The sequence below is a fragment of the Phoxinus phoxinus genome, assembly GCF_949152265.1.
Source record: "Phoxinus phoxinus genome assembly, chromosome: 6".
In the NCBI taxonomy this organism is placed as follows: Eukaryota; Metazoa; Chordata; class Actinopteri; order Cypriniformes; family Leuciscidae; genus Phoxinus; species Phoxinus phoxinus.
This window is the reverse complement of record NC_136881.1, coordinates 19,430,598-19,446,504: the sequence shown is the minus strand read 5'-3', so window position 1 is coordinate 19,446,504 and position 15,907 is coordinate 19,430,598. Positions and strand designations below refer to the sequence as shown.

At 41.3% G+C, this 15,907-nt stretch overlaps 1 protein-coding gene across 1 annotated transcript in view; it reads left to right on the top strand.

Moving 5' to 3' along the window:
* Positions 1-7,755: 7,755 nt before the first annotated feature.
* dnajb14 (DnaJ heat shock protein family (Hsp40) member B14) overlaps positions 7,756-15,907 on the top strand; it is a 48,441-nt gene continuing 40,289 nt past the window's right edge. The window contains exon 1 of the mRNA XM_079615972.1: positions 7,756-7,931. Within this exon, the coding sequence (XP_079472098.1) occupies positions 7,796-7,931 (136 nt within the window). The 5' untranslated portion in view covers positions 7,756-7,795. The remainder of the gene's footprint in view (positions 7,932-15,907) is intronic.

The window sequence follows — 15,907 nt, the reverse complement described above, 5'->3', positions numbered from 1 at the left end:
GGACAAAGTTCAGGAGAACCAGGATGGTAGCGCAGGGACCCCGATGGTCAGATGAACCCAGTGTGATGAAGTGCAGACGTGCGGTGAGATGAATCCAACGATGACAATAAATCCAGGAATCCACAGGAACATGAACGGAACAAGGCAGGCACAAGACTCAACACGCAGACTGGAACACAACCGGGTAACCACAAACAACGATCTGACAAAGGAGATGGGAAGGAAGTGAGTATATATACACAGTGATGAGATGAGCTGCAGCTGGTGACGGGAGTGATGAACTTGATTGCTGATGAGTGCAAATGAGTCGGCACGCCCACACAATCAACACACACACACACACACACATAACAACAGAACACGATACAAGAAAGAGACAATGGATTTATGAACCGTGACAGTACCCCCCTCCCTAGGAACGCCTCCTGGCGTTCCCAGGCTCCCTTACCTGCCGATTGTAATCATCGATAAGGGAGTGATCCAGGATGTCTCTCGCAGGTACCCAACTTCTCTCCTCAGGACCGTAACCTTCCCAGTCCACCAAGTACTGAAATCCACGTCCCCTTCGCCTTGAGTCCAGAACACGATTGACCGAATAAGTAGGTTCCCCATCTACGAGTCGCGGCGGGGGGGGAACCGGGGCTGGCGGATTAATACGAGCAAAAAAAAACGGGCTTAATTTTGGACACGTGAAAGACGGGATGAATCCTCCTGTACACTGGGGGAAGATTAAGGCGGACTGTCACCGGACTAATGATTTTAGTGACAGAAAACGGGCCAATGAATTTGGGTGCAAGTTTATTAGAGACGGAGCGGAGCGGAATGTCCTTAGTAGAAAGCCACACTTTGGAACCGACGACATATACGGGAGGCCTACGCCGGTGGCGATCAGCTTTGGCCTTGGTGCGCGCCCCCACTTGGAGTAAAGTCTCACGGGCTCTAGTCCAAGTGCGGTGACACCTCTGGACGAAGGCGTGGGCGGAGGGGACCGCGACTTCGGATTCCAGACTAGGGAAAACAGGTGGCTGGTACCCTACACTACACTCAAACGGTGATAGGCCCGTGGATGACACTGGCAACGTGTTGTGGGCGTACTCCACCATAGACAGCTGCTGACTCCAGGAGGAAGGATTCTTGGACACTAAACATCGCAACGTTCTTTCCAAATCCTGGTTGGCTCGCTCAGTCTGACCATTGCTCTGGGGATGAAACCCAGAGGACAGACTGACAGTCGCCCCCAGTAGTTTACAAAACTCTCGCCAAAATTTGGACACAAATTGGGGTCCTCTGTCAGAAACCACATCTGTCGGAAGGCCATGTAACCGAAAGATGTGATCAACGACAATCAACGCTGTCTCCTTGGCTGAGGGTAATTTGGGCAAGGGGATGAAATGGGCCGCCTTCGAGAACCGGTCCACCACGGTTAAAACTACCGTGTGACCCTGGGAGGGTGGGAGGGCGGTGATAAAATCTAGAGCGATATGGGACCAAGGTCTCGAAGGCACCGGCAGCGGTTGAAGTAACCCATCAGGAGGTCGATTGGAAGTCTTACCCGTGGCGCAGACTGAGCAAGCCAAGACAAAACTGTGAACGTCACGAGCCATACCAGGCCACCAGAATCGTTGCTTGACTAAAAATTGAGTACGGTTAACTCCTGGATGACAAGCCACATTGGAACAATGACCCCACTGAATAACGCTGGACCGTAAATCCTCCGGCACAAATAAACGATTCGGTGGACAACGAGTCGGAGGCGTTACCCCTTCTAAGGCCTTCTAGACCTTCGATTCGATCTCCCATGTGAGTGAAGAGATAAATAGATTCTCTGGTAAAATGCACTCGGGAGTGGACGGGCGTTCGGAACGGTCAAAAATACGAGATAAAGAATCGGGTTTGATGTTTTTGGAACACGGGCGGTACGAGAGAGTAAAATCAAAACGACCGAAAAAAAGAGCCCACCGAGCCTGCCTGGAGTTTAATCTTTTAGCAGTCCGAATGTATTCCAAATTCTTGTGATCGGTCCAGACAATAAAAGGTACCCCCGACCCTTCTAACCAGTGGCGCCACTCTTCCAATGCTAACTTGACTGCCAACAACTCTCTGTTGCCAATGTCATAATTGCGCTCGGCAGGGGATAAACGATGTGACAAAAAACGCGCAAGGATGCATCTTGTCGTCTGAAGGAGAGCGCTGGGATAACACTGCACCTACCCCCACCTCTGACGCATCGACCTCCACCACGAACTGACGTGAAGGATCAGGGGTTATCAGAATGGGGGCTGAAACAAAGCAGCTCTTCAGTTTGGCAAACGCAGCCGAGGCTGCGTCTGACCACCTGAACGTCGTTCTGGGGGAGGTCAAGGCAGTCAGAGGTGCGGCTAGTTGGCTGAAATTACGAATAAAACGTCGGTAGAAATTGGCGAACCCCAGAAACCTCAGTAGGGCCTTACGGGAATCTGGACTTGGCCAATCCACCACAGCCTTAACTTTTTCAGGATCCATGCGCATTCCCTCATCCAAAATGATGTAACCTAGAAAAGGAACAGACTGTGCATGAAAAGCGAATTTCTCCGCCTTGACAAAAAGCCCATTCTCTAACAACCTCTGAAGCACTTGTCGGACGTGTTGCACGTGTTCCTGGAGAGACGATGAAAAAATCAATATGTCATCCAGGTAGACATAAATGAACTGATCGACCATGTCTCGCAACACGTCATTAACAAGTGCCTGGAAGACCGCTGGGGAGTTGGAAAGGCCGAAAGGCATAACCAAGTATTCAAAGTGCCCCCTGGGGGTGTTAAAAGCGGTCTTCCACTCATCCCCCTCCCTGATGCGGACCAAATGATAAGCATTACGTAAATCCAATTTCGTGAAGATAGATGCTCCCTGCAACCTCTCGAAGGCTGAAGACATCAACGGCAAAGGATAAGTATTTTTTACCGTGATGTTGTTCAACTCCCGGTAATCAATACAAGGTCGCAACGACCCATCCTTCTTACCCACGAAAAAGAATCCCGCCCCCGCTGGAGAAGAGGAAGGGCGGATGAACCCCGTTGCTAGAGAATCAGAAATGTATTTCTCCATGGCCTCTCTCTCTGGAACAGAGAGTGAATATAACTTGCCCTTAGGCGGAGACGTACCTGGTAATAACTCTATAGCACAGTCATAGGGACGATGTGGAGGAAGAGAATCAGCCCGAGACTTACTGAACACCTCCTTCAGGTCCCGGTACTCCGCGGGCACGTTAGATAAATCCACTGCCTCTTCCTGAAACACAGGGACAGAAACAGACGGACAGGCAGACACTAGACAAGACTTATGACAAAAACTGCTCCACGCCGACACCGACTCAGTTTGCCAGTCCACTCTGGGGTTGTGACGGGTGAGCCAAGGGTGACCAAGGACGATGGGTGCGAGGGGAGTGTCCAGAATGTAAAAGGAGATGGTTTCGGTGTGATTGCCTGATGTGATGAGGGTGATGTCTTCAGTGGCCAGTGAAATTGTGGGGAGCTCTTGACCGTTGAGTGCGTGTACAGCAATCTGGTGCGTGAGGGGTTTGAGGGGAACTTGAAACTTGCGTGCAAAAGTGTAGTCCATGAAATTACCTTCAGCCCCAGAGTCCAGAAGTGCTCGACAGTCGTGGAAGTGCATTGACCATCGGAGCCTTACCGGAAGGAGAGTAGATGTGGATGAGGTCCTTTCGACAGAGATCCCACCCGACAGTCGCCTCATACTGACTGCCGGGCTGGGCCTTTTAACGGACAGTTGTAGGCAAAATGTCCCGCTCCTCCACAGTACATACAAAGGCCCAGGGATCTCCGCCTCTCCTTCTCCTCCCGGGAAAGCCGGGCTCGACCCACCTGCATGGGCTCGTGATTGTTGACGGGGCTGACCGCGTCCCTGCTTCCGGAGCGTTGTCCCTCGATCCCTCCAGGAAAACGACTCGTCTGCTGACGCCGGTCAGCTCGAGACAGACGAGCATCCACTCTCATCGCAAGTGCAATGAGATCCTTCAGCTTGGGTGGAAGATCCAGGGCGTAGATCTCCTTTTGGACGCGGTCAGCCAGCCCATGCAGGAACATGTCCCACTGCGCCTCCTCGTTCCATTGGCTCTCAGCTGCTAGAGTTCGGAACTCGATTGAAAAGTCAGACACAGATCTTTCTCCCTGACGTAAGTCAGCCAACACTCTAGCAGCCTCCCTTCCAGACACGGCGCGGTCGAAAACCTGTCTCATCTCTTCGGAGAGCCTCTGGAACGAGGAGCAGCATTCTTCCTGATTTTCCCACACCGCCGTTCCCCAAAGCGCCGCTCTCCCAGTCAGCAGCGCCAGCACAAACGCGACCTTGGTCCTCTCGTCGTGAAACGTTTTGGGCTGCAGAGAGAAGTGCATTGAGCACCTGGTGAGAAAAGATCGACAGTAATTTGGCTCAACCGAATATGCCTCAGGAACGGGCAGGCGAGGCTCTGACTGGGATGGGTCCGCTGGTGGTGGTGGGGGAATCGGCGGTGCGGGTGGCGCAGTGGGCACTTGGGGATGTTGTAACTTCTGGGTGAGCCCGGACACCTGCGCCACCAGAGCCTGAACAGCGCGAGCTGTCTCGTTGAGATTCCTCTCCTGGGTATCCATTCTCTGTATGCATTGATTCATAAATGCCTCCATCGGATCTGAAGATCCACTCGCTGCTTACATGCTCTTGGTCAGATCGTTCTGTGACGATAGAAATGCGGAAGCAATTGCAAGTGATAACTCTTTATTGAGTGAAATAAACAAGTGGACAAAGTTCAGGAGAACCAGGGTGGTAGCGCAGGGACCCCGATGGTCAGATGAACCCAGTGTGATGAAGTGCAGACGTGCGGTGAGATGAATCCAACGATGACAATAAATCCAGGAATCCACAGGAACATGAACGGAACAAGGCAGGCACAAGACTCAACACGCAGACTGGAACACAACCGGGTAACCACAAACAACGATCTGACAAAGGAGATGGGAAGGAAGTGAGTATATATACACAGTGATGAGATGAGCTGCAGCTGGTGACGGGAGTGATGAACTTGATTGCTGATGAGTGCAAATGAGTCGGCACGCCCACACAATCAACACACACACACACACACACACACACACATAACAACAGAACACGATACAAGAAAGAGACAATGGATTTATGAACCGTGACAGAACATCAATTAAATTTTTAACCTTAGATAGGTTTGAAAGTTTTTTGGATTTCCAAATTCGGGGAACAGACACAGTCTCTATATGATGATATCTAGGTGAAAGAGTCTCTATGTGATGGGATTTATCTCACCTTGGTGACGTGAGGCCGCTAGCAGACGGTCGGTTAAGCCAGTCTGTCTGCTTCCTGACCTGAGGCCCAGATTGTCATGTTTTATCTCTAAGACTATGAGCCAACTTACTAGAGAGAAGAGCAGCACCATCCCAGGAGGGATGAATACCATCTCTTTTCAACAGGTCAGGTTTGCCCCAAAAACTTTTCCAATTGTCTATGAATTCTATATTATTTCGCGGACACCACTTCGACAGCCAGCCATTGAGTGAACGTGAACACAATCTACTAACTATCTCATCAGTCCTGCGGACAGGAAGGGGGCCAGAGCAAATTACAGTGCTTGACATCGTTGCGAGTTCACACACCTCTTTAATATTAATTTTGGTGATCTCCGACTGGCGGAGTCGAACATCATTAGTGCCGACGTGAATAATAATCTTAGAGAATTTACGTTTAGCATTAGCCAGCACTTTTAAATTTGCTTTGATGTCAGGCGCTCTGGCTCCTGGCAAACATGTGACTATGGTGGCTGGTGTCTCTATTTTCACGTTCCGTGTGATCGAATCACCAATTACCAGGGCACAATCAGCAAATCGATTTGTTATCGGAACGGAAAAGTGTTTTTTTGATCCGCGACTAGAGCGATCCCTTCACTGTCACCCATCTGCCCTGCTGCACGGGCTCTACTTCAGCCGGAACCGAATCTTGTAGAGAGTTCACTAGGCTAGGCGCATCCAAAATAGTATCTAAAGCTCTAGCACTCTTCTTACTATTCTCGATTAAAGTTTGGATGCGTGTCTCTAGTTCTGAAATCTTCTCCGTCAGCCTGACTGTCTCCTTGCATTTATCACACATAAATCCTATATTGCAGACAGAGAAGGCTATGGTAAACATGTGACATGAAGTGCAGGTGACAATAACAGGACAAGACATTACTCACCGTGTTTGTTGACTGATTCTTACTCACCTGGGCTTTTACAAACTCAAAGGCGCGGGCGCGCGAGAGAAAAATAAATAACGGAGCGCACGGGTGGTGCGTTAACAGGCTAGTGAGTTACTAGCGTGTTGTGCTACTAATAACGGAAGCTAGAAATGTCAGGTTAATCTGAGATTTTGGGTAAGCTGTATTTAGTAGTATAAACAACTAGAAATGATAGTAAATGATGGTTCAAAACAGAAAGAAATAAGCTAATACGAGGCTTAGACGGAGCTTACAGCCTCGAAGCAAACAGACTCACAGCAGCAGCAGTCACAGCGAGGCAGACCCTCGCTGGGTAACACTTTAGAATAATGTTGGGTTACCATGACTTTTACTTTAGAATGAATTATACATTATATATTATTAAAATTAATTATAAACCTAAATAGCCGAAAAAAATGGTACTGATTAGCTTATACTGAACTACCACAATCAACTGAGAGCTATTGTTTCTTCAAATTGCTTAGGCCTACACACAATTTCTTCGTCAATAACATCATTCAAAACTATATTAACTCTTCCAAGAATTGTTTTTGCGTATTAACTCTACACACAAACATAAAATGATTAGCCACATGCACGCTAAACTACACATGGATGTGAAACTCTCTCTTTTCTTTGTTCAGTGTGCAGCGCAGGTTTACAAACATACATAGGTTTGAATCCAAATAAATGATTTCTTGTTGCATTGCTGCATCAATGAGAAGCAAATTATAATAATACATATGAAGTTCCAAGTTCTCAACCAAAGGGAACGCTAATCGCCATAATGGTGACTAAAAACATTTTAGGAAAATCAACATCAATTTATGAAGTCAGCTTAAGTGATGTTCTCTCAAATTTTTCAGTTGTGTTGACAATTCAACATTCAAGATGACTTTGGGAAATGAGTGAATGCTAACAGAGAAAAATAAATGGGTGGACGAAATGAGTGAAAAGTCCATTAAGAATTTCACCGACTCAAAAACCAAACTCAAACCAATCAATTAATATTTACTTGGGTTTTCTGAGTAAACAAACCATAGTATGTGAAAAGTATATATTACTAGATTTTTACAATTAAGTTAAGACATTGAGAAAGTTAGTTAGAATTGTTTGATTTTACAGTGCACTTAACGCTTTTAAGCAATCTACATTTTTTACATATTACGTGTAGCCTAATATTAATAAATAAAAGGCAACTTTTAAAAGAAAATTCTTCATTTTTACTTTATTTGTCTTATCTTATATTGTCTGCATAATTAACTTGAAGCTGTAATTTAGCTAAATATTGTAAAAAAAATAAATAATAGTAGGCTACTCTTAGTATTGTATAATAAAAAATAAAAAAAGCATAATGGCATTTATTTATTTAGTTTATTTATTTATTTATTTATTTAACGCCTTATACGCATTAGCCACATTGAAACATTATTATATAGATGATAAATAAGGAAACTTACGATTTTATTTGCGTATTTCTTGGAAAGCGAAAGTGTTGTTCTGAATTGCAAACTGCTGTTTGTCCGGTCAGCTGATAAAATGATGGAAGGAAACCGGGATGAAGCTGAAAAATGTTTAAACATCGCTGTTAAAGTCCTCGAAGATGGCAATAAAGACAAAGCTATGAAATTCCTCTACAAAGCAGAAAAACTGTATCCAACAAAGAAAGCAAAAGGTAAATGATTAATGTCTTATTTACAAACGGCACACGAGCTAGTTTAGCAGATAGAAGCTAGCTGAATATCTGTTTATGTTTTAAATGTTATTTTCAAAAGCAAGAAATATACTTAAACGCTAATAATACACAACATATGGAGAACTTAAACATATAATAATAGATTATCAATTAATGCAGTATACAATTTAATAAACTCGTCATTAACAGGCTAGCAGAGGGTTGCGACATAAACATGAAATAACAGGTAAAATGACTGAATACAGAAAACATGACACAAACATGTTGGGTTGCCAACTTCAGCAAAGGAAATTAAGGGACAATCTTGGTTCTTTATAGGGAATTAAGGGACAGTATAAGGAGCACTTGTATGTTGAGTTTCTTTGAGTTGTTGTTTTTTTGTTGCCTGAATTAAATACAAAAATTATTTTAGGACATAAACACATTTATTTTGCTTAACATATTTATGTGCAATTTAATTGATAAAATAATTATATATACTATTAGGTTTAATGAATGAAATAATAGGGAATTTTAAAATGATTATTTTCCAGACCAAGAAACATGGAAATAGATAAATCATTGTAATATGAAGTTTTACCTGCAAGTATAAAGATACATTTCTATAACTTGGACAGTCTGGCTGAATTTTTTTTTTTTTTAATTCTGGTTGTTACTGAATTAAGTTAGGCCTAGCCTATACCATGGACTTTACCTGAGCAGTTAAATTAAAACTCTGCAAATTAAAGTGTCAAAAATGCATTGTTAAAATGCTGTTAAACTGGATGTATGAAGTAAACTTTTTGCCGAAATAATCACAACATTAACAATACAACTCCAATTAGGGCTCAAAATTAACTCTCTTACTTGGTTGCACTGGTGTGCCCAACTTCAAAAAGTTAAGAGCACCGGCAACAATATAGGAGCACCACAACTACAATTTATGTATATTAAAAGATTTCTTTTATTTAAAGCTGCAACTTTTTTGGGGTTAAAAATTATCCAAAATAAATTTAAGCAAGTGTTCAAAACTATCTGCTTGCCTTAGCTCGATTCAAAACTGTAAGCTTGTAATAATAGTTTTAATTCCAGTGGTACTGGTGAATTTCCGCGGGAAATTTGAGCATGTCTTTGCATCATTACGTCACATCTGTACACATAAAAAAGGTGTCTCGGCTAGTAGGCTATATTGCGTGTGAGGATGTTGAAGGTGGAGATTTATAGCCTTTTCTCACAGCACTTGATATAATTAAACTAATCAATTTGATGGCGGATCCAGAAAGGTTCAAACGACAATCACCAGTGACAACTGGAAATTCACCCGATGTAAAATGCAAAAGACTTCAGACTTCGGAGTGGCTACAGACAAAAAAGAGACTGCACCCGGGCCCCTGCGAAAACAAGGATAAATATCGGAAGGGCTTTTGAAAGGTGGCGTGAACTCCGTGTTTTGAAGGGGTTCAAAACGGATGCAGAGACTGCTTTTTCCATGAGATATGCATCTGATTACAGATACGTGTGTTTTTGTATTTCAAAGAGAACCAGTTCTATTCCATTAATTTGTTGGTATGATGATTAGAAGTTAGACTGCACAGAAATGGAAACTGAACTACAGGTAGCCACACATTAAATTAAATGTATTCACGCAATGCTGATGTTGTTAACATTAACAGTTTAAGAACAAAGTATAGGCTAATTTGCATGGTTTGACAAGATATGCTAAGCGATCGTTAGATTTAATCAGCGCAATTTAATGCAATGCTTTTTTCCCCCTTAGTTGGTCAGAACAAAAGTGGATGTTACTTGTTCAAATGACATTTTCTGGCGAAAATTCTTATGTTGGTCATACTGAGTTAGAATCTGTGATTCCGAATGACAGTATCCACACTAGCGGGGTGACTGACAGCCTCACATTCTCCTCAAAACATTGGATTCATCCTCGCTGTGCCGTGCTGAGGCACAACCCACGTAAAGTTGATCATTCATATGCATACAAAGAATGCTTTTACGCGCTTCCACAGCGCATGAGACCTAAGGGAACGTCTGGCAACCAAACTTAAAATTACTTTTAACATTTAAAAACAGACATTTTCAAATTCCAAAGCTTGCGGAAGGTTCCTATTGGTAAGACTGACTTACTACATGTGAAATTGTGCCAATACCTCCCTTCAGTAAACAATTATTTTTATAAAGGGTTTTTGATGTCTTACTACAGGTGATATTTTGCATTATTCACCTGTAGTAAGTCAAGCCTGGTTAGGAACATACTACAACCATGGCTGTAGCCAGCTATGAGGTCACCAAGGTCTAGACCTTTGTATTTTTCAGAGGTGTGTATAATAAAGGTTGTGAAATTATTGCCTAATATAGTATTAACTCGACTTTAGTGCTGCAAGGATATTCCACAGCATTAAGATAATTTGTTAATGGTCATCAAGTCAAGTCATCTTCATTTATATAGCGCTTTTAACAATGTAGATTGTTCCAAAGCGGCTTTACAGAGATAATAGGAAATTAAAGTAACACAGATAGTTTTGGCTTTATTGCAGCTCTAGAATAAAGTTATTTTCCAGGTAAAGTTAATTTTGATTGATTCACTTCCGTCGCAACAATCATTAGTTATTAACTTTAGGGGCCGCTAACACGACACCGTTTTAACTCTATCTGAATAAAAACATTATCTCTAAGCAAACTTTGAAAAATGCGAAGAGTTCATTATGAGTTAATTCTATAGGTATGCGCGTTTGAGGATGTGCGCAGTCATGTAGTCCTTCCCTTAAAAAACCAACCCTCAACAAACTACTAGTCTGGCCTTAAAATTTGTAATACATAATTATTATCGCTTTGGCGTAGCCACGCAAACCGGAATTATCCTGGCAACGCTTTATCTGTATAGAGGTAAAGGGAAGGAGGCCTTCACAGGGGAGTGACTAGCTGACACTTCAGGACTGCGTTGTTGTCGCGTCCAGGCGCAGGTCCTTCATCAGATCTGGATACGGCCTGGATCCAGCGGACTGCGGTAAACCTCGGGATAAACAGAGAGACTAATATTAGCGTTAACGCCATACATCAGGATTTATGGGAAGTGTTCCCGGTTCCGGCTGACCTAATGCAGCCTAACATTGAAATAAGTCTATAGTGTGTTATGTGTATGCTAGGTCAAAGAGATGTGTTTTTAGTCTTGCTTTGAACTGACAAAGTGCGAGATAAGATGCAAGTAGCTTAACATTTCATAATTGACAGCTGTTTTAAGATAGAAATGTTAAATGACCAACTAAAATAATCAGGCAAACTAATAAACTTTTGACTAATTTCACCATTTTGAATTGAAAATAGGCCAATACAATTTACGTAATATTCATGTGTGAATTTCACTCTCTCTAGGATAGGGGAATCTAAGCTCTGTCATTATGTTGCTTTTTAAAAAAAAACTACATAGGACAGTGCGAATTTACTAAATTAGTGATCCCTATTTTAGCGCCATCTGCTGTTTTAGAAGAGGAAGTTACTCAACTGCATTTGTGAGAAAATTGAGCCATGAGATCTCATAAAAAGCCAAGTGTCTCACAATCGTAACAGACAGATATGCATTTGTATGCACTAGATTTGGTATTTGTTCAAACTAGGTTACATGCAATTTTTGTAGAATGGTTTGTATTTATTTGTAAAATATTATCTAGGCTCATTTATTTATATTTGTAAAACACAATATTGGTTACTCCACTGCGTTTTCGCTCAAATTGACCTTTGTATTTGAACATTGCTCTCTTTTTGTTTGCGAGTCGAGTTTTCCTTTGCAAAGCAGATCGAGTTTGTTTTGCGAGTCGAGTTTTCCTTTGCAAAGCAGATCAAGGTTGTTTGTGAGTCGAGTTTTCCTTTGCAAAGCAGATCCAGTTTGTTTTGCGAGTCGAGTTTTCCTTTGCAAAGCAGATCAAGGTTGTTTGTGAGTCCAGTTTTTCTTTGCAAAGCAGATCCAGTTTGTTTGCAAAATGCTGGATTTGTTTGTTTAATTATGGCACATAATTCGCTCCATACTTTTGTCCGTGACTTTTTTTTTTGGTGTTAACTAAACATAAATCAATCCAAAATTATTTATTTTTTAAGCGAAAACATGTTGAAGACTAGCCGATAGGCTGTTGAATCATTAAATGATTTGCTATTTCCTTACAAAAGCGGTTTATTCAGCATAGTGAGTCTTCTCCTTCATTGACATCCATTGAAAGAAAAAAAAAAAAAAAGAAAAAACGGCAACCTCTTGTCTCCTTCCCTGCTTACCACAGCATTAGCAGGCGTTACACTTTTTTTTGGCTAAGGTTGCAGGTAGAGCTATGCATCGCCAAGATTCTGCCGATACGATACGCATCACAATAAAGTGGCTACTTAAAGGACTAGTTCACTTTAAAAAAAACTTTTGCTGATAATTTACTCACCCCGATGTCATCCAAGATGTCCATGTCTTTCTTTCTTCAGTCGAAAAGAAATTAAGGTTTTTGATGAAAACATTTCTCCATATAATGTACTTCACTGGGGACCAAACGGTTCAAGGTCCAAATGACAGTGTCAGTGCAGCTTCAAAGGGCTTTAAACGACACCAGACGATGAATAAGGGTCTTATCTAGCGAAACGCTCGGTCATTTCAAAAATAAATAAACAAGTTTAAGTTTTATAAGCACAAATGCTCGCCTTGCTCTGTTCTGTGATGCGCGTTCGTGACGTCACGTATTACGCAATTACGTTGAATATATATATATATATATATATATATATATATATGTATGTATAAATAAATAATGAACATAAATAATGGTTTGTTGTGCCTTGTAAGCATATAGGCTACGTGCAGTGCTGCATAAAATAATAATAACAATAGCCTTTAGCAGGCGGCCTAAAAATCTTTAAAAATTAACACTTCAGTAACTCTACACTAGAGAAAATTCGTTATGACATTGGAGTAAAAACATGAAGCCTAATGCACAGCGTGACTGACTCAAACTCACAACACGTGCAGATAACATTAACTGAAGCAAGCGAGCCGCTCCAAACTACATTATTGTTTTACGACCATATACATCTACGTTTGAGCAGATATCCACCAACACAGTATTTAACAGTTAACACGAGTATGACATTAGGCTTCGTGTTTTTACTCCAATCTCATTTCATAATGTGCATTTATAGTCTGCCATCAGTTTAACATGTCTTACCTTAAAAATCTTCTCATCTTCAAATCACGTTCTTCTAAATCGTGTTCTTCTAATTCTTCTGAGGTAAATCCCAGGAAAACAGCACAGCACAAACAAAGTTTCCTGAACTCGATGAAAAGCAGAGAGGAGTACGTTACTGGAGTTTTTGATTCTTTGTTTTGAGGTAATGAGGGCTTTTACAGTTTTGCGTTCCTCCACATGGATCATTTGCATGTCAATGCTCGTGCGCGCACGTGGGTGTGGTCACATTAGAGTTAATTAGGACCCGTTTGAGAACCTATACATGTCGTTTTTTTTCAAACGGATTACTTAAACAGAGAATATTTGTTTTTGATATAATTTACATAATTTAAAAATAGAGACTCCAAGCGTTGTAAAGACATACGTTTCAAGTCTGTGTGACAAACATTCACTGAGTTACAGGTCATTTTCTGTCGCGTTTCAGAATGAACTTCACATTGCAAGAGACCGCAGAACGCACATCGTTTATTTTCTTTATTTTACAAAAAAAAAAACATTTTGTTTTTATTATGTGTATACAAATAAAAGAAGACATTTAACCGGTTTGAATGGTGTATAACACTTATGTAAGATAAAACAATTGTTTTGTCTCTTTTGCACTTTTAAGAAAAAAAGCGACCTGGTATCGCCGGCGCGACCGCCGACCCCAGGGGGTTAAGCAGCGAGTTGTGTTGTTGTAAAGTAAACTCACCCCAGATCTTGTAAAAACTTGTTAACATTTTACATCCATTTAGCATTAAACGATATATCAATGTTGTTTCAACGTTGAAACAATAACTAATATTATTTCAATCATATTTCATCCCTAAAGGTCGGATCATGTGCCAGTGTTACGGTTTAACTGGTGACTGTGTTAAGTTGTGACAATCGGCCGCAGATTCATCAATTCCAAAAAACCTGCGCTATGTGTTTATTAAAGTTAAACTTTACCTTACTACATGTTGGTATCATTGTAAAGATAAAACATAAGTGATGATAACCTGTAACAACAGAAGTATGTTTAACAAAAAAACGCTTAAGTCATCCTTGGCTAAAACGGTGGCTCGATGTTCACCCCTCCCTCCCCTAACTGGAGCCACTGAGCTCCTGGCCCCACCCCTACTTGATGACGCACTGGAGACACTGACGCTGCCCCCTCCCCTAACAATAGAGCACATTCACATCAGTTTGCCGCTCAATCGCGAGTTACTATCAGTACTATTAGTTACTACAGCCTACAGTTTGCTAGCTAGCTATGCCTTCGTCACGGAAATGCGTACTACCTGGATGCGATCACGTACAAAACAGTAGAGGTCGACCGATAGTGGATTTTACCGATACCGATATTTAGGTTTGACCGTACATGCCGATAACCAATTATTCAACAGATATTTTTTTTTAATGGGTACTGGGATTTAAAAAAAAAACATAACACTCCAAGTAAAACAGTGCTGAACTGAAATGTGCTAAATGAAATAAATATATAAATATGAATATATTAAAATGAGAAGTTGTACAGAACGAACTCTAAAGAAAATAATTTAAACATTTAAATATTACAGGTCAAATAGGTTTAGCTATAACCTAGAAACACAGCCTATGTACATTTATAGGTAACACTTTGCAAGTCCCATTTGTTAACAAGGATGTATCAGCTAGCTTTCATGATGCATTATGCAATATACGTTTTTACTGCATGTAATAATATTTGAGCAATACAATTGTACCTTGATCATTCATGTTAGATCATAGTACATTAAATAAGGTCATTACAGATAAAATACCAATTTAAACTCAATTTAAAATGTAAGTAAATGTTGAAATTAACAAACTAACAATGAATGATTTCAACATTTATTAACCTTATAGTTAATGCTAAAATTGTAATCTAATTGTAATGTAAAGTGTTACCATTCATATGAATCATGTTTAAAGAAGATGGCCATATTTAAATATCTGCAAAGCCCAGAGCATTAAAATTACATAAATGTAGACCTATATTAGGCTACATTTAGGCTACAGTCTCTCACTTTATCTGCTTATATTTTAGAACACTTGATATCTAAACAAAATAACAATATGTATTGTAGTGATAAAAAAGTACTGAAATCGATTGCGTTTATGATATCAATGTTGAGAAAACAATCACGTCACTAGCTTTAAATATGCAACTTCGCCGGCTAATGAATGCATAAACGTGACCAGCTGGATATAAACTAATGGACATAGATGGTAACAATTGCGACATAAAACATTTGGGTAAGGTTTCCGTGTGTTTTTGTCACATTGCTTTAATCGCTTGAGGTAGCCGTTACTAATGTTATTCCTCTCAGACTCGACGGCAAACATACTTCTGTTCTTTCTCTGCTAATGCAGCATCTAGTCAACAAATGAATTACTTTATAATGATATGGCAATATGTACTTTAGTGTTCTGCATTCATACCGTTTCCCTGTCTGTGTTTTAAATGCGCATCTGAAGTGTCAGCGCTCTCCGCGCAGCTTGTAATCTCCGTGTTGCGCGCTGCCTCACGTGTTAACGTAAACAACTCAGGCAGTAATAGTTTGTTATTTGTCCTCTAGAGGCCGCTCTCGCTCTGTATAATGCCAGCAGTCTCTAAAGACTGCGCACACTTCTCAGCCGCTCCAGCAACGGACGCAACCCGGAAAAACTATTGGTGTGGATTTTTGCCGATAACGATAGTTCTACCAATCAACTATTGGCACCGATATATCGGCAAAACCGATGAATCGGTCGACCTCTACAAAACAG